Raw genomic sequence first — 26,853 nt, 5'->3', positions numbered from 1 at the left:
CATATTGGAACACTTAAATTATATATTAAAGTACAAATAAACACGTAAATAACAATAATAAATCACAAATAAACAATGAGTTCAAATGCTGATAGAATTAACTAGTGTAGCATCCCGATTGAAAAGGTGGTCTCTTAAACTGATGGTTTACAACTTTTATTCCATCCTTGATGTAATCACACCGTAAAAGCTACGGTGCACACAAATAAAACAACACAATTAGAAATTAACAAAAACTTTTCACCTTTTTCCTTTTAAACCTTATTTATATATCAATGAATTGCCTTTACCTTAATTTATTACCTTATCATTGACAATCTCTCCCTTGAGTGTAATCTTTGTATATACTGTATATATTTATGACCTTTTAACCTTATATAATTTTCTATACCATAAAATAAACCATAACATGAAGTAAACCTTTCAGTTAGCATTAAGGACAATACTAATAGCACTTATAAGCCCATTGTCAATGAAACATTATTATTCAGTAAGGCGACAGCACCCTCTGGTGTACAAAAAATGAAAAAAAAAAACTGGGTGACGGCGCTTGAGGTGTTAAATTCACGGCCGACGTGCAGTCAAGCTTGGCATTGAAGAGACAGGACAGAAGAGTGTACCCTCCGTTGTTTCTTTGAAATAAGTCAGTGTTTTGGACACGCTGGTGCGCTTTTTTGGCTTTGTGCCGCCCATTTCCCAGCTTGCATACAGAGCATCCGACATTCTGAACTTTCCACGCATATATATTTTTTTAACCCTTCATTAACCGTCGACGGGATGTCGTGTTCGTCGACGGATTTACGTCATCGATGACGTCGACTATGTCGACTAGTCGGGACAGCTCTACATCTTGAGGATTTATTGTCCTAATAAACAAATACAGTACTTATGTACTGTATGTTGAATGTATATATTCGTCCGAGTTTTATTCATTTTTTTCTTAACGCATTGCCAAAATGTATATGATTGGGAAAAATTATCGGGAATGATTGGAATTGAATCGGGAGCAAAAAAAAAAAAAAAAAGCAATCGGATCGGGAAATATCGGGATCGGCAGATACTCAAACTAAAACGATCGGGATCAGATCGGGAGCAAAAAAACATGATCGGAACAACCCTAATGATAATGTTACATGATGCATGAACAACGAAATGTGAACGTGGCCGGTATGTTAATATAACATTGCTATTAAGAGTTATTCAGATAACTATTGCATAAAGAACATGCTAACAAGTTTACCAAACAATCAGTGTCACTCCAAAACACGAAAATAACATGTGAAATGATATAATAATGTGTTAATAATTCCACACACAAGTCGCTTCAGAGTATAAGTCGCACCCCCAGCCAAACAATGAAAAAAAACTGTGACTTTTTGTCCGAAAAATACGGTACTGGCTTCAACAGGGGAACCTTCAGAGGAATGCATGATTTTAAACCTTTGCGCCGTAGTGTTCTACTGACAGTAGCCTTTGAAACTGTGAATCCAGCTCTCTTTAGGTCACTGACCAGCTCCTGCCGTGTAGTTCTAGGCTGAGCCCTCACTTTTCTCATCATGAGTGATGCCCCGCAAGGAGAGATTTACATGGAGCCCCAGTCTGAGGTACATTATCAGTCATGGTTAGCCTTTTCTATTAACTGACAATTACTGCAACTGTTGATTTATTCTCACCAAGCTGCTTTTCAATTGTCCCATAGCCTTTTCCACCTTTGTGGAGCTCAACATTTTTTTCTCTAGTGTCATTCGACACTACATTCTCTGGTCTTGCCCATGCTAGCAGTTGTTTTATAACTGACTGTGGGGTGCACAGGTGACAATATTGAGCTCAAACGGGTGGTGGGTGGGTGATTACTCATGGGGCAAAGGTGGTGTTTTTTCTAACGTAGACTGACAACTCTTTGAGTGTCATAATTATTGCTGATTCTCAGGGGTACAAATATTTATGAACCACAGTAAATTACAAATAAATTATTTTAAAAATCATGCAATGTGATTTCTGGATTTTTTTTTTTTTTTTGGTAAGATTATATCTCTATGAGTGGAAATGCATTTATCTTTCAGACCTCTTCGAAGTGTGTCTATATATGTATACACTACCGTGTATACATGTGGTGAACATATACAGTATACAGTGCCCTCCATGATTATTGGATTTATAATAATTATGTGTTTTGTGTTTTTCTAATCATATTTTTTCTAAATAATATGGGAACTTAATGGAAAAAAAGAGAAAAATCCAACCTTCAATACAAGTGCATTCACTCAGTGGGGGAAAAAATCCCACATAAAGAAATAATTATTTGACATCAAATAATGTGTCCCACAATTATTAGCACCCCTGGTGTTAATACTTTGTACAACCCCCTTTTGCCAACAAAACAAGGTCTGGGGACTGAGATGGCCATGGGAGGAGCTTGATTTTGTGTCTGGTGAACCATTTCTGTGTAGATTTGGTCATATTTTTAGGGTCATTGTCTTGCTGTATGACCCAGTGATGACCCACCTTCAGCTTTCGGGCAAAGGGCAACAGATTTTGATTCAACATGTCCTGGTATTTCAAAGCATTCATGATGCCATGCACCCTAACAAGGTTCCCAGGGCCTTTGGAAGCGAAACAGCCCCACAGCATCACTGACCCACCCCCATACTTCACAGTGGGTATGAGGTGCTTTTCAGCATGCGCATCTTTTGTGGCACACGTTTTAAAGTTTTAAAACTATTTCATCATTTAAAGATAGATTTAAAACAAGATTTTGCCGATTTAGGATTTTTTTTAGATAAAATGTTAATTATTACCTATATTATTATAGGTTCACTACAACAGAGCCTTTTAGAGAAGTCTACTGCTTTAAAATGGCGGCTGTTTACTAACACCCGCAAGTCTGTCATTTTGCATCTAGTTCTTTATACATGTTCTAACGCTGCCGTCTACTTTCATTTCGCATTTAGTTCCATATATATGTGATATCTACCGTAGCCCTAACATAAATTATATTACATACACGTGTTAATCATCTCTTAACTATCCAGGAATGCAAAAAATAAACATTTGTCTTAAGACCACTCAACATTGTGTGTCTAAATAAAGAAATTAAATATAGCTGAAAAAAATTCTTATCAGGGATCAACAAAAAAAAATTAGTAAGTCTAATAAATGTTAACAGCTTCCTACTTGTATTCTGCAGGTTAGCAAATTCACACAGTTTAATGTTGACTCTTTTAGTAGCATAATTAGTAGTGTGTTCCCCACCTCCTCAACATTGATTTCTTTCTACATTACTTGCAGTGGCTGCTACTGCTACTGGTTGAAAAAAATTCGAAGGCGGCAGAGGAGGTGGCATGTTGTTGACATGTTGCATTTTTGTGAGTGCGTGTGTTGGGGGGTGGCGGGTGAAGTCATCAGCCAATCAAGCGTGGGTTTGAGGGGAAAAAAATGAACCAGCACATTCGTTAAGTCAAAAGATGTAAATCTAAGTCTAAACATAATGCAAATCACTTAATAATTGTAGGGTCAATTCTATTCTTACGTTTGGGAAGACATTCTAAATTACCTATATAACTAAAGTCATTATATAATGCAAATAAGGTTGCTTAACCCTTTAAGGTCTGGGCCTATTTTGTCTGATTTTGCAGGCCTTTGAAGTTGCCTTTATATTTCAAAGAAAGAATTGTTTACGATGGCCTGGTTTGGTCCCTTTTTTTGTGACACCTTGAACTTCATGTCCAAACTGTTGTTTCCTTCACTGAACAATTATAAATCATCATTTTGGGCCCAAAAAGACCAAAAATTCCAAAATCGTTTTGTCAAAATTTTTAATATTGATGTCCAATTGACAACCAAACATGCGTAACGAACCGTTTTGAAACTTTGTAATATTTATTCAACATGTTAGGATGAACATTCAACCAAAAAAAATTAGAATAAATAGTCCTATATTTGACAATTCAACATAAACAACAGGTATAGCCATAGGCGTTTTTTGCCTTTATACATGCTCTAGTCAAAACAGGTTAAATACAGCAGACCAAACAGTGAAGAACAGTGAAAAAATATATACCATCTAACACAAAAAGTGTTTAGAGGCCATCTCTTTATGAGTTTAGGTATTGCGGCCCATCACCTGATGAAAACTATGTACACACAATCAAGCTTCTTGAACACACATTTATATACACAAATTGAGAAGATTGATTGTGGGGGAAAAATATATATATATAACATTGGGAAAAAAAGTATTTCAAAAATATTTACAATAAACAAGTTAAATTTTTTTCAGGCATGCGACTCCGAAAAGCAGTTTCGTCCTGGAATTAGACACAGGGCTACATCACACAGCCCACACTTCCATGGGGTGTCGGTCCTCTTTCCACCCTTCCATTTTCATTTCACTTTACTTTCATTGTCACTATAAATGTACATGAAAAAAAGTCAGTATTTATGAAAATAATAAAGTATAAAATAAAAATATATACAGCAATAAATAATAATGGAAATCTATATGTATGACAATAGAAAGAATACCATAGCTGAATATGTGCTACATCCCTAATCTTCATATAGAAAGAAGAACACCACAAATTATAAATTCCTGCCTGGGATACCCACAGTGCACGTATGACTTTGATCTGATATGCACATTTTATTATTATATACATAAACACACACTTATATTGCATCAAAATTAACTTTGTCTTGCAATATCAAAAGAAACTTTCAAAAGAAACTTTTTCAGCATAAAAAAAAAAAAAAAGTGAGTTGGCTTACCTCTTCTCGTCGATGGCGTCACCCACGTGTTCAAATCCGTCACTATCTTCACTCGAGGACTCTTCCGAAGAAGACGATGATGACGAATTTGGACCATCCTCTTCCTCAAGTTGATAAATAAGCACAATTGCTTGCGCTAAATGTAGTTTTCCGTTCATTCTCTAAGTCACACAAAGTCGCTGCTCGATCCAAACGGCCGTCGCTCGCCACCTCGCTGCTTTCGGAACACTCCTCCCTCTCGTTCGGTAGAACCTCGCACGGCAGTTATATTTATTTAAAAAAAACGCATTTTGTGCTTCCACTGTGACTTCGAAAGGGTTCGTTTGATTTGTGTTTTTTTCATGGAGCTTCCGTTTTGAAAAAGGACAAGAAATGATGGAAATATAGACATAAACAAATGATCCATGCAGCGTTTTAATGTTTTTTGAGAGGACAATAAAACTATAAAACTTAAATGACAGTATCTCACGTTTGAGTTGGTCGATTGACTTCAAATAATAACGAGAGTAAACCGCAACTTCCGCACTTTAAAACGAGACCAAGCAACGATAATTAAAACGTGAGGGCGCTTCAAAAACGACGTGCGCTGAGGACGCGCCGGCGCGTCCTTCGACTCTCAAGGGTTAAAAGTTGGTGGGGACAATTTGAGCATCCTGAAATGTTGGTAGTGTTATGTCCCTACCGTCCCTATGCAAACCCTTGCATCCAGGGTACTTATTATTCCTTCACTTGCTGGCAAATCTACGTCAGTTCATGGAAAACAAAATTCAGAATTCAAGAAATTTGATACTGCGTTTCATCACATGAGATAGCATCTATATTTGAAGAAAATTCAGAATGGGGAGCTTTTGAAAAACATTCTCCCAGCAGCTCTCAACTTGTGATTGTTGTTGATTGCCGATACCAATTATCAAGCAGAGCGTTTCCTGCCTGTGTGAATGTGTGCATCACACGAGTAGGGTCCTTATGGATCTATACAGCTCCTTCCACGGTACATGATCAATAATTTTCTCTGCATTCAGATGATTTAGGAGATCATGAAGTTCATGATCAATGATGCTGATGAAGAATAAGAAAAACATCACATGTGTAGTTGTCGACCACCATTGGTACTTTGTCAAAGTTTCTTTGCATTTGTCAATGCCTTTTAGTGTGAAATTCACTCTGCACGTTGTTTACCCGCCTCCGGGTTAGAGTGAGAATCATGGAGCAAGCGGCGGGATTTAGCACAGACTACAAATTAATAGAGCACTTTGTAGAGTGGATAACTGTAAAGGCACTTTTCGATTTTCTGCCTGCCGCTTAATGGACTATTCCTGAGCTTCAGACCACCGCTTGTGTAATCCTTCTGAACAGATGAAAGCTGACCGTGCGAGCACACTGTACACTTTAGAGGAACATGCAGCGCAACATAGAGGAGAACATCCAGATTTAAACCAAGTGTTGACTCACCTCAATGACATTGATACTTTAGCAATATGGTTTACCTTCCTTGATTTAAAATTATGTTTAGTCACTAGTTTATTGTACTAACAAACATCACCCTTATTCCTTTATAGGGCACTCATTTAAATACTTTGAAATGAAATAAAAGCAACAGTTTAAGATTGTTACTGGTGGCCATAACCAAGGTATATTTCTCTTTTCATCAGTTGTAATTGTATTAATGATTGTATTTATTTTATTAATTTGGTTTTAATTAACTTTTTATTAATATATAATTTTATATAAATGGCGGAACACACTCAGGTGACTTGAAGTTCCGCTCTGAGCCCCCAATTTGGCCAAATTTCAAAATTGTCCTATATGTGCCGTCTTTTTCCATTCTTTAGAAATCAGCATTAGAAAATAGCTGACTTTGAGCAATTTTCCAATTTTTGGTGAAAAAACAGAGAAATTGAGCTTTCTGTGAAAGCATACATTTTAGGGCTGCCAAACGATTAAAATTTTTAATCGAGTTAATTACAGCTTAAAAATTAATTAATCGTAATTAATCACAATTCAAACCATCTATAAAATATGCCATATTTTTCTGTAAATTATATATATATTCTGTAAAATAATTTGTTGGAATGGAAAGATAAGACACGAGATGGATATATACATTCAACATATGGTATATAAGGACTGTAGTGGGCATTTCACTCTACTGTCATTTAAATCTGTCTATGCTGTCCTCACTCCGAAGCGTCTACTTTTTCCAAAGCTAGACAGCTAATGAACGACGCCTTAATAATCAGACTTCTTCCTTTTTCATCTGATTTATTAATAAAATGGCCTCAAACCACTGTCCTCTTTAGACCGTAGTGAAACTACAAAAAAAAAGTACACAAGCATTGCATTAGCAACAACATTAGCTTAGCACGCTATACAGGTTCACTAAACATAAACAAAAAGCGTCTCATACAAAAAATATAACATTTCGCTTACTAACATAATATGTACATTCTTTACAACAACCATACTTTCGGACAAATCTTGTCCAAGGATCATGTAAGCACAACATTACAACGTAGGCGTCAGCCCGAGACGTCGTGCAGCCATATTGAACTGGCAAGAAAGCAATAAACCATGTCGCAAAGCGACCACAAGAGTTCGCTGTTAGACAGCACAAAAAACCTTGCTGTAAAACTTACCAAAAGGCAGAATACTGTCTGAGCGGGACATGTGCGTTAATTGCGTCAAATATTTTAACGTAATTAATTTAAAAAATTGCCGTTGAATCGGGTTGCGGGTCTTACCGAATGCGCTACTGCCATCCATTGGCCAGTTTTATTGTGCTTTGGAGCTAACTTGAATCAGAACCCAGAGATGTCGCTTGTTAAAAAAAAAAAAATGTACAAGACGTATAAATACGTCTTTGGGACACTGAAACAATTAAAAATAGAACGTATTTATACGTTTTTGGGAGCAAATGAGTTAAGAACCACTGTGCTGTTAAGAACCAAGTCTTGACTTACCACTGAACCACTGTTTGAGAAGAACTCCCCGAACTACTGACCTATCTGCTGACTACCTAAGCATTCTGTGATCACAAAAGGGTCCCAGTTGTGCCAATCAAAAGACCTTTTCCACTGCACCGTTCATCTCCCCTTCCTTGCAAAGGGTAAAACAAACAAAACAAACCCCACCTAATATTTGCCGACACAAGAGCCTCAAACTCCTCATACTATGGCCTCTCTCGTGATGTCACGCACTTGTGTGAATTAAACTCGCCTTGACCAGCTGCCTCATTGCTATTCTCCACAAGGGAGCCGAGTCGGGTGCAGAGGTTGTGCTCACCTCCCTGCGTGTACGTGTGTGTATGAGTGTGCGCCACATTTGCAATTCTGCTTCATCCTCAGTGAACAGCTTTTTTTGGGTTAATACACAGTTCTGCTCTTTACTTACTTCTAAGTGTGTTTAATTTTAATTGGAACAACCTTTAAGCGACCGTGTGCTTTGCAGAGGATTTGCACCAGAGGAGCACAGTACCACCTTTTGATGTTCTTGGTGAACTGCAGTTCTTGAGAGTGAAGTGGCAGCAGGAGTACAATCAGAGTGCATCTTCAAGAGAACATATGACGATAAATTCAGCTTGAAATTGCTTATATATTTACATAGTTTTCTTTGTGTATGGAATTTAATGTGAGTAACATTGGCTGAATTCTGAATTCCTGCCCTTCTCTAGGAGGGTGTGCAAGCTTATGCAATGAAAAACTCGCTTGTTTATTTCACTTGAGTTGTACAGGTTATATAGGTCACCTGAGTGAAAATGTCATAGATACTGCACCCCCTACAAGTGTAGCATTCCAAGTCTATCTCAAGGGCAATAAAGGTGTATGCCTGATGTATTCGGCTCACATAGCAGGTGAGGATTTCACACCTCCAAGTCGAGGGATGGGGGGCGGGGGGGTTGGAATCGATGTCCATCTCGGCTCTCTTTGCATCCGCTGATTTGGTGCTTTCAGACAGGCCATGACAGAAAAGAGGCTTTTTAGCTGCAGAGAGAAACACTGGTCTTTGCTCCACTCGACAGCATCTTTAAATGCGTCGGAGCTACATTAAAGAAAGCAGCCGCCACCTTTACCCTACTTTGCACTTTTCTAGAAGAACCTTATAACCTCGTTGAAATGTTCCGTTGTCTAAATGTGTCTTGACCCTTCAGAGCTAGCCCACGAATATGGTTGGCCTAAAGCACAATTTGAGTATAGGCACTATATTGTATAACAATAAAGTTGTTGATTGTCCATCCAAAAAGGCTGTTTATTCTCAAAAATCCTCCAATGTCGTTGAATAAAAAGAATTCTCCAAGCAAGAGTGGGCCAAAATATCGCTAAAGAGATCGGAAAAACACTTGATTTCGTTTTTTTCAGCTTTTTACTTCCTTCACTTTTGACAGTTTGTAAAGCTGTAACTAGAGCTGTCCCGACTAGTCAACGTTGTCTACGTCATCGATGACTTAAATGCGTCGACGGGCAAAACATACCGTCGACGGGTAACGACTGGTTAAAAAAAAAATTACATGGGGATAAAGTTTAGAATGGCGGGCGCTCGCGATGCAAGCAGTTGTGACAAACACCCCCAATGGGGCCGCTCTTATTTCAATGTGACCGGCATTGTCAGATTGAGTAAAGAGAAAGAAAGTGGGCGAGCGAGAGAGAGGGAGTGAGATCGTTGAGTTGGGAAAGTGCGCGGGTAGCGCGTAGTTCAGTGGCTGCAGCCCCTACGTTTTTGTTTTGGTCAATAAAAGTTTTATGCACACCACCGCCTTCCTGAGGAGGAAATTGGCCGAACCGACGACAACGAGCCAAGTGAGTCGCCGGTTCACTCCTCACTACGGCGAGGAGTTGAAAACACCGCCAATTACCAAAATGGGCAGAATTGGTGACACGTGAAAGTGCCATAAAGCCAAAAAGTGGACCAGAATAGCCAGAGCCTGGAATAATTTCAAGGAAAATATGGAGGGTGCCACTGTGTGTACTCTTTGCTAAGCTGAGCTCGCATACCACGGTACCACGTCGGCTATGAACGAACACTTGAAGCGCCGTCACCCAAGTATAATTTTCGAATACAACAAGAAACAACAAGCTAGCGGATTGCAAGTCCATAACAACTTTCTAACGATTTTTTAAAATGGAAGTTACGTTTATGTGCATCGTATCAACGTGCATTTTTATTTAATAAAATAATTAATTAATATATATATATATATATATATATATATATATATATATATATATATATATATATATATATATATATATATATATAATTATATAATAATTTTTTAAAATTTTTTATTTATTATTTATTAAATTTATTAGGATCATGGAAGCTCCCATTTGGGGGGGAAAATATATACATACGTCCTGTATATACATAATATAATAAAAATATATATGGAAACAGCACTGGCCTGCTTACTGTAATCCATGACTGCACTAATGTTAGTTACTTTATATTGTAAAGTATCATTGTGTATATACGTATAGTAGTATACTATAAAATTAATACTATATATTTAATTTTTGTTACTGTGAGTATGTATGCCTCTCATTCAAAATAGTTGTGGTAATATTTCAGTGTGCCCTCTACTTTATCCATTTTCAGGTTAAAGCAAAAGTTGAACAAGTTTTTCCCCTCCCCCAAAAATGCGGAACACCAGAAAAAGCATCTGAACTCACACAAAGTATTCTGAAAATGGTTGTCCGGGACATTGCAATTCATTTTTACATTTAGAACAATATAGACGATGACATACCACAAAAAGAGTAACAATTGTTTTGACTCCTGTTAAAGAAGTGAAGTCTCAGCGTATACGTTTACATTTTTTTTGCACAAGTTAATGCCAGCATCATTTGACCTAATTGTTTGTGATTTATTATTGATTTTTTATTATTATTATTATTATTTATTATATTGAGTTATGTTATTTATTTATACGTTAATAAAGAATTTAGGTGTTAAATGTTTTTTGGGAATTAATAAGCTTCAACAAAAATTTCATGATTAAAATAGTAAAAAAAAATAAATAAATAAAATTATTATATTAGTCGACTAATCGTAAAAATAGTCGGCTGAATAATCGGGAGGAAATTAGTCGTTTGGGATAGCCCTAGCTGTAACACATATATGTACACACATGTTCAATACAACACTTAATTTAACAAGGAAACACTTGACACGAAACAATTGGTGTTCAAACATCCAACGAGTCTGACCAATATGTAAAATTAGTAGAGTAAATAAACCTGGTTTGCCTAACAAAAATCCGCTGCAAATGCTAATGTAATTGCAATTCTCATTTATCTCATAGCTGCTATGACCAGTGTTGGGAATAACGCCGTTATAAATAACGCCGTTACATAACGGCGTTATTTTTTCAGTAATGGGGTAATCTAACTAATCATTTTTTCCGCCGTTACAACGCCGTTACCGTTACTGACGGTCAAAAGCGGTGCTTTACTTACTTTGAATAAATTGAAGAAACTACCAGCCGTAGCGAGTCTACTTTGCTCTGTTTATTTGTCATCCAAGACTTTGGGTGCGTTCAGGTTCATGGCAATGAAAATAGTAAACACACATAGCCTACCTTTGCAAGAACGATGGAGTTGCCGTTTGATACGGTCATAATGTGCAGGTCCTGCACCCATCCGCAGCAAAACTGTTCGTAGCTTTGTAGCGATTTGTAATTTCGGAATTGCTGATGATTTTAGTAACATACACCAAACAATAAATACAGCACAATGTCCATTCGCATAATTGTGGAAGCCCGTTGACATCTTTACTCCATTTGTCTTCGGCTTGCTCGTAAGGGTCAACATTGTTCACATTCTTTAGTTTGATCACATATCTTTTCTTTGCCTTAGTAACGAGTTTGTCTCTTTATCGAACTGGCAAGTTAAAGTTTAATGTCCCGCGAGCCAGACCTGCTTCCAATATGGCTGCGTTGTTGTCAAATCTCAGGTGATCCCACCATACTGTGACGTAAACGCTCGAGCCTAAAAGTGCACGTACTTCAGAGCCGGTGTTTTCACACACAAGCCGGAACAGCGTGCGGCAAACACACACACGCAAAACAGATGCAGAGGGATATGATGGCAGAGCATTCAGAGGAAAATGTGTCCTTTACGAGGTAGAGATATAAACACTATTTGGTCAAAATTAAAGGAAAGTACTGGCATGTAAAGTGTAATTTATGTCCCAGGGCAAAACTTTTGTCGACATCTGTGGTAAGCAATTCAAATCTGTTTATTTTTGTTGCCCTTCAAGTGTAGGATAAATCTGTTGCTGGTGAGGTGCAATAAATATTACAAGGTTCTATAACACAACTACCTGTCTGTTCTTCTCTATTCAACTGACTAGAATACTGCTCAGAAAATTTCAAATTCTTTGACATACAACAACTTCTTTTTAAATTAATGGAAATAGTTACTTTCCCTGGTAACTAGTTACTTTTATTATTGAGTAATTCAGTTACTAACTCAGTTACTTTTTGGAAGAGGTAGTGAGTATCTATAACTAATTACTTTTTTAAAGTAAAGTGCCCAACACTGGCTATGACATAGCAAATCGCTCACACATAACTCCACAAATTGTAGCTCTAAACTTAATTACAAACACATACACAAGCATATATTAGCTGAAACAATTTACAGCCTTATGTGGGCCAAACCAGAGTGGAGCTGTCCTTATAGCCATGTCAGACGAGTCTGCTCCTCAGTCAATACAAGGCAAGAGTCCAGCCAGACCCAACACTCCCAACAAAGGGCAGTGTATCCTCCATCCGTGAACAAAATACAACACAGTACTTTCAAACAGTTATTTTGAGATTTAGGGGGTATTTAGGGGTACTTAAAGGGTTAAACCCAATTTACACAGAAATTAAGGTTAAGTCACCAGCATAGGAATGGAACTCGTTCGTAACCGCGTTCGTAATACCTGTATTAAACTGTGAAGGGAAAAAAATCAGGATGGAGTGAAATGCTTTTTCACATCACAAATGTCTGAATTCAGTTAACAGGATTGGTATATGCTTCCCTTTTAACGTTCTGCTGAATAAAGGCTGGCCCCGGGCAAGGCATGGCATTTGCCTAGGGCGTCATCTAGTGGAGGGGGGGCCAAATTGCTTTAGGGGGAAAAGAAATGCTCTGGGAAAAAATCGTGGTATGCTTTCAGAATATTTTGTAACATATCAAGGTGGAGAAGCTGTGCATCATCTCACTGTGTTAGCGGCTAGCGCAATGAAAAAGTGAATGTCTAACTTGTGTTCTGAACCATAAACAGTGGCAGACGAACACCCTTGAAGTTGTGAAAATACAATATATACAGAAAATACATATAGAAATATATACATACCTGTCAAGTTGTGAGGTTTCGGCGTAATTTGTACAAGTGAGCACTGATTTTTAAATGTGTACACCGTACGTTTAAAATCTGTACGTTTTTCGTGCATTCTGTTTTGTTTTTTTTTCTCCGTTCGGATTTTGTCACCGTTTCGGCAACGAGACAATGTGCGTTACTATGAGTTACGTTGGTTGAATGACGTGAGAAAAGTCAGACACGGAGAGAGAAGAGTGTTTGTTGTGACGCTGTAGCAAACGCGATGCTAGGCTATGTGGCTCCAATATTTCCTGACTGTAGCCGACAGCCTACAATCTACGCCTAGATATCACATGCATATAGAACTACATGCAAAATGACAGACTAGGCGGCGTTGGTAAACAGCCGCCATTTTAAAGCAGTAGACTTCTCACAAAGGCTCTGTTGTAGTGAACCTTCCTAGCTAACCTAAGTAACTTTTTATCTAAAATACTCCTAAATCGGCAAAATCTTGACTTGAATCTATCTTTAAATGATCAAAGAGTTTTAAAACTTTCACAAGACGAAAGTAGACAGAAGGGAGCTAATGCAAAAAAGGGAGCAATTTTAACAAATTTAACGGTTGATTCACAACATTAAATGACTTCCAAACATAACGAGGGTTACTATGATTTTTTTTTTTTTTTTTAATGGAGAAAATGAAAAAACATGAAAGGTAACATCAGTTACTTTGCCAAGTAACTAATTACTCTTACATTCAGGTAACTGAGTTACTATCTCAATTACTTTTTGGAAGAAGTAATTTGTAACTGTAATTAATTATGTTTTAAAAGTAAGATTAACAACACTGATCATAAAGATGAAGTATGCAGAATGAAAAGTGACGAAAGCGGAGATTTTATTTTGCCAAATTGAAGCCAAACACAATTTGCCCGCAACTATTGCTGATCACGTCTCAGAATTAGCAAACGAAATGTTCCCTGACTCAAAGATTGCATCGGTAAGTTAATTTTATCAATTGACCTTTTTAATTTATAATTGGACACACTAACGAACTACCTTCAAGTCAAACTGAATTGCGAGCTGAAGTGCCATGAAGTGCAGCCCTCAAAAGACATGATAGAAATTGCCAAAAGTACTTCATACAATTATAACAGAAGTCACTGTTAATCCTGATGTAGCTGAAGATATTGATTGTTCTTTGACTTTACCAGATTATATGTGACAATAATACTAATAAATTCATATTATTTTAAAAAATTAGTTTTATTTTTGTTTCATATTGCACGCTTTTTACGACGTTGTAAGATTAGTCACCAATTTGTAAGGGCATACGTCACTATTCGTAAGATTGCCAACGGCCCCGGGTTGACAGGTATGTATATGCCGGAAAACACTCATGTGACTTGAAGTTCCGCTCTGAGACCCCCAATTTGGCCAAATTTCAAAATTGTTTGATATGCATGTTTGATACATCATTGGAAAGCTTAAAATCTTCATTTTCTGGGGAAAGAAAATTTTGAACAGGAGGGCATTTTTGAAAAAAAAAAAAGTTTTTTTAAACAGCATAACCCTATCTGGAGGTGAGACCACGCGAGAGCAGAATTACAGACGCCATGACTTTAACGAGATATTAACGCGTACTTACCTTGTTTCGACCCAAAAACTCCATGTAGCATGTATCACTGAGTGTCAAGACACAGCTGTGAATGGCCACATCTGGATTTTGGGGGGATTTTATGGGTGAAACATGGCAATATAACAAGGGTCGCGATGCAGAACTCGCAGACATCAAGGAGTGGTCAAGATGTTCTTTTTCATATATTTACTCTTTGAAACTTTTTTTTTCAATTTTTCTTTGTTTGGATAGATTATTTATTATTTAAAAATGCGACAGTAACAAAAAAAAATACAATTAAGCGATAGTTATGAGGTAGATACTCGTGACTTTTTTACAGACGCCGATTTTTTCATTGTGACATAATTTGTTTAAAAGTTTAAAATATGCGAGTGAATAATTTTTTTAAGTCTTTTTTTTTTTTTTTTTTTTTTTTTTTAACGAAATATGAGACATCAATTAATGATTCTAAGCTAAAAACGACAGACAGTTTGAATAATAAATATAACTACCTTCATTTTATGGCTGGGTTGAAACAAAAGCGGTTGCACGACGTCTGTAAACAGGGGTTTTCAGGGTAAAACGGACAAATTAAAAATAGTTTGTGGGATTAATGCGCCATGAATCTGCTATGGCAGCGTATAGACATATTGTTCTATCAAACATAACAGTTGTTTTGGCTTAAAATCCAGCAGTTTCTTTTAAAGAGGAGTGCAAGAGCAGTGTTGTCTGTGTTTTCCGCGATATATATGTATATCGTACTGTCATTTTCGGGGGTGCCTAGCTAAACCTTCTTCTAGGGCACCAAATTACTCAGGCCCTGTGCTGAATGAAAGCCTTTCATGGAGGATATACAGGGAGTCCTGGACTTAAGACCAAGTTCTGCAAAAGTCTGATTTCATTGTTAAAGTTGAGATTTACGTCAAAAATACTAAGTATAAAGAAAGAAGCTCAGGAAACACAGAGGGGGGGTCACGTCTTTCAGCCAACCAGATGTGTGAAGTTAAAAAAAAAAAAAATGGACTGGAACATTCAGCAAGTGAAAGGTGCAAATGTAGATCTGAACCTATTGAAAATAATTCAGTTTAATAATAGTAGTGTCAATTATATCCTTACACCATAAAGGAAGACAATCTAAATTACCTCCATAACCGAGGTCATTATACTTGTATTTTACAAATAAGGTTGCTTAAAAGTTGGTGGGGACAATTTGAGCATCTTGAAAAGTTGGCAGTGTTACAGTGGGGAGAACAAGTATTTGATACACTGCCAATGGATTGGCAGTGTATCAAATACTTGTTCTCCCCACTGTATGTCCCTACAATCCCTATGCAAACCAAGGCCCTTGAGCTAGACTTTTTCACGTGATGATTTAGGGTTGGTCTGAATGTAGCATATCTTTACCGTTCATCAGTGTCTCCGTTCTTTATATGATGTAAGCTTCATTTACCGTAATTTTCGCGCTATAAGGCACACCTGACTATAAGCCGCCACCCACCACATTTGCACAAAAATGGCATTTGTTCATAGATAAGCCGCCCTGGACTATAAGGCGCAGTTGTCCTTACTGTATTATGGGATATTTAAACTAGAAGATACTAACTGGTAACACTTTAAGACCAAATTAGCCACCATTCATTGCTCCAAGAAGCTTCATTTGGCCATCACTGCTCCCTTGTGCAGTCAACCTCTGTGCCACCTGCTGTCAACACTGTTGTTGTCCATCATGCCTCCTAACATGTGTTGTCGCGCTACAGATGTAAATAACAATCAAAATTCATGTTCTGTGCTAATTTCTTCAGTCACTGTTCCAGTTGTTTCATTAATTGCTTGTTATGGTATTTATATAACACTTTATTTGACAGCGGCGTCATAAGACTGTCATAAGACCGCCATAATAATCACATGACACTGTCATGAGCATTAATAAATGCTTAAAACAGATGTCATTTAGTGTTATACGGCTAATTATCTGACTTTTGAATTTATGTAAAAGATCCTAGCTGGACATAAATGGAGTTAGGGACATTGCTGGCTGACACTTAATGACATCTGTCATAAGCATTCAGTAATGCCCATGATAGTGTTGTGTCGTAATTATGACGGTCTTATGACAGTATTATGATGCTGCTGTCAAATGAAGTGTTACCTATAAACCTAAATAAATCAACAAATAAGTTGCACTGGACTATAAGCCGCAGGATTCAAAATGAAAGAAAAAAGTAGCGGCTTATAGTCCGAAAATTATGGTACATAGCAACTACTATTCTTTTGGCTGACCTAAAAGACCCAGCTTTCTTCTTCTGGGGTCATCATGTGAAATATGAGGGCGAAAAACGCAACGTTATTCAAATACAGACAAGCACTATGAAATAGCTAAACAGAAAATATGGTAAAGGGGACTTTATGGTGGACGAGGCGTGGGCGTCAGAAAGTCATAGGTCAAGGACATCGTAACCTGAGGACTCCCTGTATACCTAATCTTAAAAATTTATCAAAATTGGACTGCCAGGTGAAGTACAATCTTCCTATAATTTGCTTCAACGTAAGGCTGTGGCATGTATGATGAAGAGTGTTATTTTCTCTGTTCAATGCGCTCACATTTCCCATGTTACGTATCAACAATACTGCGCCTTAAGCCCCACGGGGATCTGCCTAGAACGCTGCTAATGGAGTGCTTGGGACCTTTTCATTAGCGCCACATCTCATAAACATTAATGATAATAGCAATACCAGTGGGTGGTAGCGCTGCCATACAAAGGTAATGGAATTTCTCAGCTGGGGACTGAATGACCTCCCACCCACAATGCTATACATGTTCATTAACATGGCTTTGCCTGTCTACCCACAGGCTTACCGTTTCCTGGCTGTCAACAAAAAACTGGGCCTGAGTGGGCGTCCAGATCGACCCGTGGGCTGTATTGGAACCTCCAAGGTATACTACACGTGCTCACATGTATGTTGCACCTCCACATAGCGTATGTTTACCACACGTGGAAGAGTGCGCAGAGGCTACAACTAAGGGAATCTATGCAGCTCACAACGTGAATACATTTTCCAGAGGCAACTTTAGCCCCTTTCACACACATATCCTGGTAAATTCACGTGTAAGGTGACGCGGGATTTAGCCGTGTCATGGCTTTCACACATGGGGAAATGTCCCGGGAAAAAAACGGGTTGTGTGTGTGAAAGTGGCTTCGTTTATCACAGGTTGGCATCTCGGCGCTCTCTGTTTGGGGAGGACAGCTGGCACGATTTCAAAAGCCGGACATTACGTCATTTTTGGTCAGCATCGACTGTCACATTCTGTTAGTCAGATCGTGTTTTGTTACAGAGCTGGTTGTGGGAGTGTTCCCGACGTAGTACCTGCAGGCAATTAAACTCATTAAGACTATTTGAGCCCAGGCGGTCCAAGAGAAGGGTGCTGAGATATTAACTTGCTGGGCGCCATTGGAAACCTTGTACTCTTAAATTTTGTGATTTTCTAGCTTGTTCGTCTGCCACCCTTTTTTGAAATCCCCTACGTTGTGCTGGTATTTGGGTGTATTTTTTTTTGTTTTCTTATCGGCTCTGCCTTCCGCTTAGGTTAGTATAATTGATTTCTGTCGACCTACTGTCACGGACCCATTGTGTTATTCCCGCTTTTCCGCGATCGCGTGCATTTTTGTTTGTATTTAATATACTGTACCTTTGAGCGCATCCCTCTGTTGTTTTCTGGTTTGAGGTCCAACCTTGTTTCCCCAGTTGTGGCCCCTCACATCAGCAACAAAATAAATCACACGTTTCCAAAGATGGACGATGGACTCTCTTCCTCAGCTCTACGATCCAGAAACAATTTAATTTCGTTTTGTTTTCAGATTAAAGAGCCTGTCACACACACACAAAAAAAAACATTTATTTCAAATTAAACACGGTATTTTATGCTCCTGAATGAAATGAACCACTTGGATGTGTGTGGAAGCGATCAATATATTTATCCAATTTTTTAATCCCGCACTACGAAAATATGTAACTTTCAGCCACGGTCTTGGATTGAGGAAGAAGGCGAATGTGACGCCAGCGGACTAATCATTTTCACAATACAGCCATTACTATCATATGCAGAAGGACTGTGGATTTAGTTGAGTTTGCGGATTAATTCGTTTATTTTTTGCGTCACGCCAGCCTAATGTGCTGCAGGCTTTTGTTACTACACCAGGGAGAGTGGTGTTAGGCTTTTTGGATTTCCAAAAGATCCTGTTCACCGCCAAGAATGAGCAAAACAAGTCCGACAATATAGAGATCATTGTACGAATAGCGAAGTGAGTAAGCTATGTGTTTTATGTTATGTTAAATACTGGGATCATGGCAAACGCTTTAATAAGGAGGTGGCTTGCATTTTGTGGAAGGCAAACTCGGCCGACGACCAGCGGCTTGTCTCACACTATGGTCGCCGGCCGATAAAGGCGTGCCCGACTATGGAGCACTATCCTCGGCTTGGGCCCGGGGAGCCCCCCGCTCTGGTCTCCGGTTCTCGATTGTGTAGACTTCCACCCCCCCTCCAGCGCTATACTCTGGTTAGGCTTTGGCAGCAATGCGCTTCGACATCGGCAGGTTTGCCCACCGAGAATGCGCTATTTTCGGCGTTCGTTCCCCTCTGCGTCCCTAGCAACGAGCACTGCCTGCCTGCCGCAGCAGAACGACAAGTCGGAACTTGCTCGCCACCTGTGACTGGCCGAACGGTGAAGACAATCAGCCCCGCCGCCGTGTGTGACATAAGTCGGGGTAGTTGTTGGGTCTAAACTTACTACTGTACTAAGAAAATAATAAAAGACCTGAGGGAGGGCGGAGAGAGAATCAGAACGGAGACAGGGATAAGGTTTTACGCTAACGGCCGTCAGGAGAGAAGGTTGATGCGGAGCGAGTAGCTCGCAACAAGCTTATCTAAAACCCCCCCTGAGGAGCGCAGCCTTTTTATTAAGGAGTTGGAGAGCATTCATTGCACGTGCGTAAGTTTTGTTTTATCGAGATTGTATCATTTACTGAGAACAGAAACCAGAATGAAACATTATGGTGACATTTACTGAAAACAGAAACTTTACTCTTTCCATTGTGTAAACACTAAAAAGTATAAGTGAATAGAGAAAACATAATCATAACACCTAGTTTTAAACACACATAATTGCAATAACTATTGTAAATATTGTGAATATTGTTAATACTGTTATTATATTGTTAATACTGTTATTGTGCAAAAGCATTAAAGCACATCTCACAGTAGTTTTGTGTGATTTTTCGTTTTCGAAAGGCAAGAAAGAGACTTGGTAGAGCCGCTTAGTTCGGGTTAGCATGTCGCCGCTCGGTTCGGGTTAGCATGTCGCCTAGTTATTACACTCCTCTTTTGTTTACACTTTCCTCCCACGCTGGGAAATGACAAGAGCCGAACTAACTCCAGTGGCATAAAATACCGTTCGGGCAGTTTTGACCATTATTCGGTAATATAGCCCTGTCGTACTGACTAAATGCATTTTTAATATTTCATATTCCATTTAGCACAAGACTAAACACAAGACTAATTTGTCATAACCATACAGTTTATTTAGAAACTGGTGAATTTTTTTTAGATAAAAAGAATATACTGTAAAAATATTCGAGCAGAGAGATTAAAACATTACATTTTGCTGCTCCCTGTCGCATTTTCCTCGTTCTGAATCTTCCCCCTCAATGGGTTGAATTCTATATCGGCTGAAATCGTTACTCTGCCAACGTCATCATCCAGCTAGAGGTGCTATAATGACAGGCGGGGCTAAACGGCAGATCAAAAGACTTATTTCTAGTCATCTACGCTTTGCCAAATTGTTGTATATAGTCGAAAAGTCTCAAAATAAGATTTTAATTCACATATTAATGCTATTTAAGAATTTTTTTTAATTGTGTTACAGGCACTTTAAATAAAAGCCAGCATTGCCGAAAACTGGCTGCATGACGAGTGCAGACATTTTATCAGCGCCAATCAAATTTGAGTATACCAAATTGCTTTTTTCTCAATATGCCATTACTACCCATTATCATATGCACCTACAGAGCCCTCCATAATTATTGGATTTATAATAATTATGTGTTTTTTTTAGCTTCTAATAATTTTTTTTCCTAAATAATATGGGACCTTAATGGAAAAAAGAGAAATCCAACCTTCAATACAAGTGCATTTATTCAGTGGGGAAAAAATCCCATATAAAGAAATAATTATTTGACATCAAATAATGTGTGTCACAATTATTAGCACCCCTGGTGTTAATACTTTGTACAACCCCTCAATCTTGGTCTGACACAAAAATAGACACGCTCCCTGGTTTCAACTGGGACCATGTGCTTTGGTCAGATGAGACCAAGATTGAGCTACAAACAACAAACACTCTAAGTGGGTCTGGCGTGCCACGAAAGATGTGCATGCTGAAAAGCACCTCATACCCACTGTGAAGTATGGGGGTGGTTCAGTGATGCTGTGGGGCTGTTTCGCTTCCAAAAGCCCTGGGAACCTTGTTAGGGTGCATGGCATCATGAATGCTTTGAAATACCAGGACATTTTAAATCAAAATCTCATGCCCTCTGCCCGAAAGCTGAAGATGGGTCGTCACTGGGTCTTTCAGCAAGACAATGACCCTAAACATATGGCCAAATTTACACAGAAATGGTTCACCAGACACAAAATCAAGCTCCTCCCATGGTCATCTCAGTCCCCAGACCTTGTTTTGTTGGCAAAAGGGCGTTGTACAAAGTATTAACACCAGGGGTGCTAATAATTGTGACACACATTATTTGATGTCAAATATTTTTTTCTTTATGTGGGATTTTTTCCCCACTGAATGAATGCACTTGTATTGAAGGTTGGATTTTTCTCTTTTTTTCCATTAAGGTCCCATATTATTTGAATTAAAAAAAAAATATTAGAAGCTAAAAAAACACATCTTTTTCAGGGGTGCCAATAATTATGGAGGGCACTGTATGTTTGAGTCTTATCAGATTCTATGTACACGGGTATAACTGATATCACAAAATCAGTGTCATATTTTGCGTTCAAACATTATTTTCTTATCAGAGTTTGTAGAAATTTGCCACTTTGATCAGCCATCTTTTACATGAAGGTCATTAATATTAGGTGTTGTCTTTCCTTTTAATGTCATAAAGCAAGTTAATGAACAGCTTGTATCGTCATTCTTTTCATATTATAACATGTTACATGTGTGTGCGCTGATGAGCTGGAGCAGCTTTACTCAGGCAAAGCCCCCTAACCAATAAATCATGACTCCCTCCTTCTTGTCACAAAGACAATATTGTAATGAACATATATGGAGGGAGGATGGTCCCTGCAAGAAAGCATTATCATTATCAGTGGGTATGTGTGTGGATGTGATTGTGTTATTCCCCCATGGGTTAGCTGTATCACAGGATTGATGGCTCGTTTTGTACACATGACCACAGTAATGTGATTCTTGTCAACATCCATCCTATTTTATATGTTTGTGTGTAGATTTACCGCATCCTGGGCAAGACGGTGGTGTGCTACCCGATTGTCTTTGATCTGAGCGACTTTTACTTGTCTCAGGATGTCATGCTGCTGATCGACGATATTAAGGTATACACAATGGCGATCATGAACTGGTCGCCCGCCGGCAATATGTTACGACAGGCTGAAATCCGTGGCCTTCTACCTGGCTTTGAGGGAAGGTCAGAATGGTAAAAATGTGCAAGGTTTAGAGTGCGCTAACTCATCCTAATCCTTTATTAAACCACAGCTCGCCACTGAAACTGTCACTATCGCACGCGGAATAAAATTATATGGTGTGCAAATGAGCCGTGATAAAGGCGCACATCAAATTGTCAAAGAAGCTGATGACAGAAAGCATCTGTGATTATAAGCCAATAATAGAGTGCTGACAAAAATAACTGGGATGTCATTCATCTGGTGCACGGAAATTATTTTTAAGAGGAAAATTACACCAATCATAGCTCTAATATGTGATGTTTTCTTTTGAAGATAAGTTCAAACGTTTGAGAAAAAAATGTATTTTTTTAGTAATAATATGTGCACAAAAATCAATCTGTTCTGTTTACTACTTTGCCAATCGAGGGCCAGGGATCTTTTCAAGATGGAAGCTTAGTTTGTTTTGAGGTATTAATCACTCCGTTAATTTAAGATGCTTTTGATTTAACCCCTGTATTTTGTTTGGCTCAAAATTGACCGGTTTTCAAATTTAGGTATGCGAAAATCAATGGTACATTTTGCATATCCAAATTTGAAAATGCATCAAAACAATGTACTGCAAAGGTTTAGTATTTTTCGGCTGATTTATATTTAAGATCAAATTTAATTCACTGCCGAAAATGATTTCAAACAGAACACAAGGGTGTTTTATTTATTTATTTTCGTTTGATAAGAAATGAGAAAATAATTTCACAACATAAATTTGCTGGTTTTTAAGAAAAAGAAAAATACGAGATTCTTATTTCAATATTAAAAAAGCTGGACATTTCTAAAAATGAATACGATTTTAAAGTCTAAATGTAGTATAGTTATATATTTTTTCCATTTCCCAGAGAAGGGTTGAATGTATTTAAAAAAAAAAAAAAAAAGATAATTGAACTTTACAAAATTAGTGCTTATTATTTTTACTCTGAAAAGCTTGTCTGAACATCGCAAGAATCCATTTGCAGATTTCAAAAGTACTGTATAAATATTCTCAACGTAACAAAATAAAGTTATCTACAGTGAAGAAAATAAGTATTTGAACACTCTGCTGTTTTGCATTTTCTCCCGCTTAGAAATCATGGAGGGGTCTGAAGTTTTCATTGTTGGTACATGTGAGAGAGATCATCTACAAAGAAATATCCAGAAATCAAAATGAATGATTTTGTAATGATTTATTTGTGTGATAGAGCTGAAAATAAGTATTTGAACACCTGAGAAAATGAACGTTAATATTTGTTAGAGTAGCCTTTGTTTGCAATTACAGAGGTCAATTGTTTCTTGTAGTTTTTCACCAGGTTTGCACACACTGCAGGGGGGGATTTTGGACCACCCTTCACTAAGGTTTCTGCGTTGTCGCTGAGAGACACTCAGTTTCAGCTCCCTCCAAAGGTTTTCCATTGGGTTTAGGTCTAGAGTCTGACTAGGCCATGCTAGAACCTTGTTATGCTTCTTACGGAGCCACTCTTTGGCTCTTTCCTGGCTGTGTGCTTCTGGTCATTGTCATGGCAGAAGACCCAGGCACGACCCATCTTCAATGCTCTGACTGAAGGAAGGAGGTTGTTCCCTAAAATCTCATAGTATAGGGTCTTAGTCCTCCTCTCTTTAATACATTGTACTCTTCCTGCCCCATGCGCAGAAAAACACCCCCAAAGCATGATGCTACCACCTCAATGCTTCACAGTAGGGATGGTGTTCTTGAAATAGTACTCATCATTCTTTTTCCTCCAAACACAGTGGAATTATGACCAAAAAGTTCTATTTTACTCTCATCTGACCCCAAAACATGCTCCCATGACTCCTCTGCATCATCAAATGGTCATAGCCAAATTTACAGTGGGTCTTCACATGTGCTGGTTTAAGCAGGGGAACCTTCTGTGCCATGCATGATTTCAAACCATGACGTCTAGTGTATTACCAACAGTAACCTTGGAAATGGTGGCCACAGCTCTTTTCTGATCATTGACCAACTCCTGTCATGTAGTTCTGGGCTGATTCCTCACCTTTCTTAGGATCATTGAGACCCAACGAAGTGATATCTTACATGGGGCTCCACTCCGACATGCACCTACGATGAAAATTTCAGACTCTTCCATGATTTCAAAGTGGGAGAACTTGCAAAAGGGTGTTCAAATAATTATTTTCTTCACAGTGTTTCTTTACAGTGGGGCAAATAAGTATTTCGTGAACCACTAATTGTGCAAGTTCTCCCACTTGAAAATATTAGAGAAGTGTGTAATTGTCAACATGGGTAAACCTCAACCATGAGAGACAATGTGGAAAAAAAACCCTGAAAATCACATTGTTTGATTTTTAAAGAATTTATTTGCAAATCATGGTGGAAAATAAGTATTTGGTCAGTACCAAAAGTTCGTCTCAATACTTTGTAATGTACCCTTTGTTGGCAATAACGGTGGCCAAATGTTTTCTGTAACCCTTCACAAGCTTTTCACACACTGTTGCTGGTATTTTGGCCCATTCCTCCATGCAGATCTCCTCTAGAGCAGTGATGTTTTGGGGCTGTCGTTGGGCAACACGGACTTTCAACTCCCTCCACAGATTTTCTATGGGGTTGAGATCTGGAGACTGGCTAGGCCACTCCAGGACCTTGAAATGCTTCTTACGAAGCCACTCCTTTGTTGCCCTGGCTGTGTGTTTGGGCTCATTGTCATGCTGAAAGACCCAGCCACATCTCATCTTCAATGCCCTTTCTGATGAAAGGAGATTTTCACTCAAAATCTCTCGATACATGGGCCCATTCATTCTTTCGTTTACACAGATCAGTCGTCCTGGTCTCTTTGCAGAAAAACCCCAAAGCATGATGTTTCCGCCCCCATGCTTCACAGTGGGTATGGTGTTCTTAGGATGCAATTCGGTATTCTTTCTCCTCCAAACACGAGAACATGTGTTTCTACCAAAAAGTTTTGGTTTCATCTCACCATAACACATTCTCCCAGTCCTCTTCTGGATCATCAAAATGCTCTCTAGCGAACCGCAGACGGGCCTGGATGTGTACTGGCTTCAGCAGGGGGACATGTCTGGCAGTGCAGGATTTGAGTCCCTGACGGCGCATTGTGTTACTGATGGTAGCCTTTGTTACTGTGGTCCCAGTAGGTCATTCACTAGGTCCCCCCGTGTGATTCTGGGATTTTTTGCTCACCGTTCTTGTTATCATTTGGACGCCATGGGGTGAGATCTTGCATGGAGCCCCATATTGAGGGAGATTATCAGTGGTCTTGTATGTCTTCAATTTTCTAATAATTGCCTCCACAGTTGATTTCTTTACACCAAGCGTTTTACCTATTGCAGATTCAGACTTCGCAGCCTGGTGCAGGTCTACAATTTTGTCGCTGGTGTCCTTCGGCAGCTCTTTGGTCTTGGCCATAGTGGAGTTTGGAGTGTGACTGACTGAAGTTGTGGACAGGTGTCTTTTATACCGATAATGAGTTAAAACAGGTGGCATTAATACAGGTAACGAGTGGAGCCTCGTTAGACCTTGTTAGAAGAAATTAGACCTCTTTGACAGCCAGAAATCTTGCTTGTTTGTAGGTGACCAAATACTTATTTACCACTCTAAATTGGAAATAAATTATTTAAAAATCAAACAATGTGATTTTCTGTCCCCCCCCACCCCCCCACCCCACCCCCACATTCTGTCTCTCGTGTTTGAGTTTTACCCATGTTGACAATTACAGGCCTCTCTCATCTTTTCAAGTAGGAGAACTTGCACAATTGGTGGTTGACTAAATACTTATTTGCCCCATTGTATATGTTGCAAGAATAACATAGGTTTTCGCTTTAGAATGTTTGTAACATGACAAGTATTACTACTACTATGAAAATTTTACGACCATACAGAAGTATTTTAGTGAAGTTACTTTTCAAAAAAAAAAAAGAAAAAGTATGATGTGAATGCAGTTTTTTTGTTAAATAAATCATTGGGCGCGAAGGAGTATTTTATACATCATCATAAAAAACGTTGAAATTGTATTCCAAATGTTATTCCATGCTGCAGACCATGGATCTGTTTTTGCTTTAGAATGTAACATGACGAGTACTACTAGTATGAAAGTTTTATGAGCATACAGTATTATTTTAGCGAAGTTAAATTTTCCAAAAAGAAAAAGTATAGAAGAAATCACTAAACACGGAGGAGGATTTCTTACATTAGCATAGGAAACGTTGAAATTGTCTTCCAAATGTTATTTCATGTTGCAGAACGCCCTCCAGTTCATCAAGCAGTGTTGGAAGATGCAGGGACGACCTCTCTTCTTAGTGCTCATCCACGAGGACAACATCAAGTAACATTTTGTACACTTGCTCCTTCAAAAGCGTACTGATTTGAAAATAAGAATTTTTCATCATGAAAAAAAAAAAGTAATGAGAAAATAATGTGTTAGATTTTTCAAGAACAAATGTAGTAGTAATAGTTAATAGT

General features: G+C 38.4%; 1 protein-coding gene across 3 annotated transcripts in view; it reads left to right on the top strand.

Moving 5' to 3' along the window:
• The window catches only part of phkb (phosphorylase kinase, beta), a 199,506-nt gene that overhangs the window by 134,960 nt on the left and 37,693 nt on the right, over positions 1-26,853 (top strand). For all 3 annotated transcript variants that reach the window (XM_057831354.1, XM_057831348.1, XM_057831364.1), the window contains 3 exons: positions 17,541-17,624; positions 22,200-22,304; positions 26,634-26,716. In XM_057831354.1, the coding sequence (XP_057687337.1) occupies positions 17,541-17,624; positions 22,200-22,304; positions 26,634-26,716 (272 nt within the window). The remainder of the gene's footprint in view (positions 1-17,540; positions 17,625-22,199; positions 22,305-26,633; positions 26,717-26,853) is intronic.

The sequence above is a fragment of the Corythoichthys intestinalis genome, chromosome 1 (assembly GCF_030265065.1).
Source record: "Corythoichthys intestinalis isolate RoL2023-P3 chromosome 1, ASM3026506v1, whole genome shotgun sequence".
NCBI lineage: Eukaryota > Metazoa > Chordata > Actinopteri > Syngnathiformes > Syngnathidae > Corythoichthys > Corythoichthys intestinalis.
The sequence above is the reverse complement of the archived record's forward strand: the minus strand, read 5'-3'. Positions and strand labels throughout refer to the sequence as shown.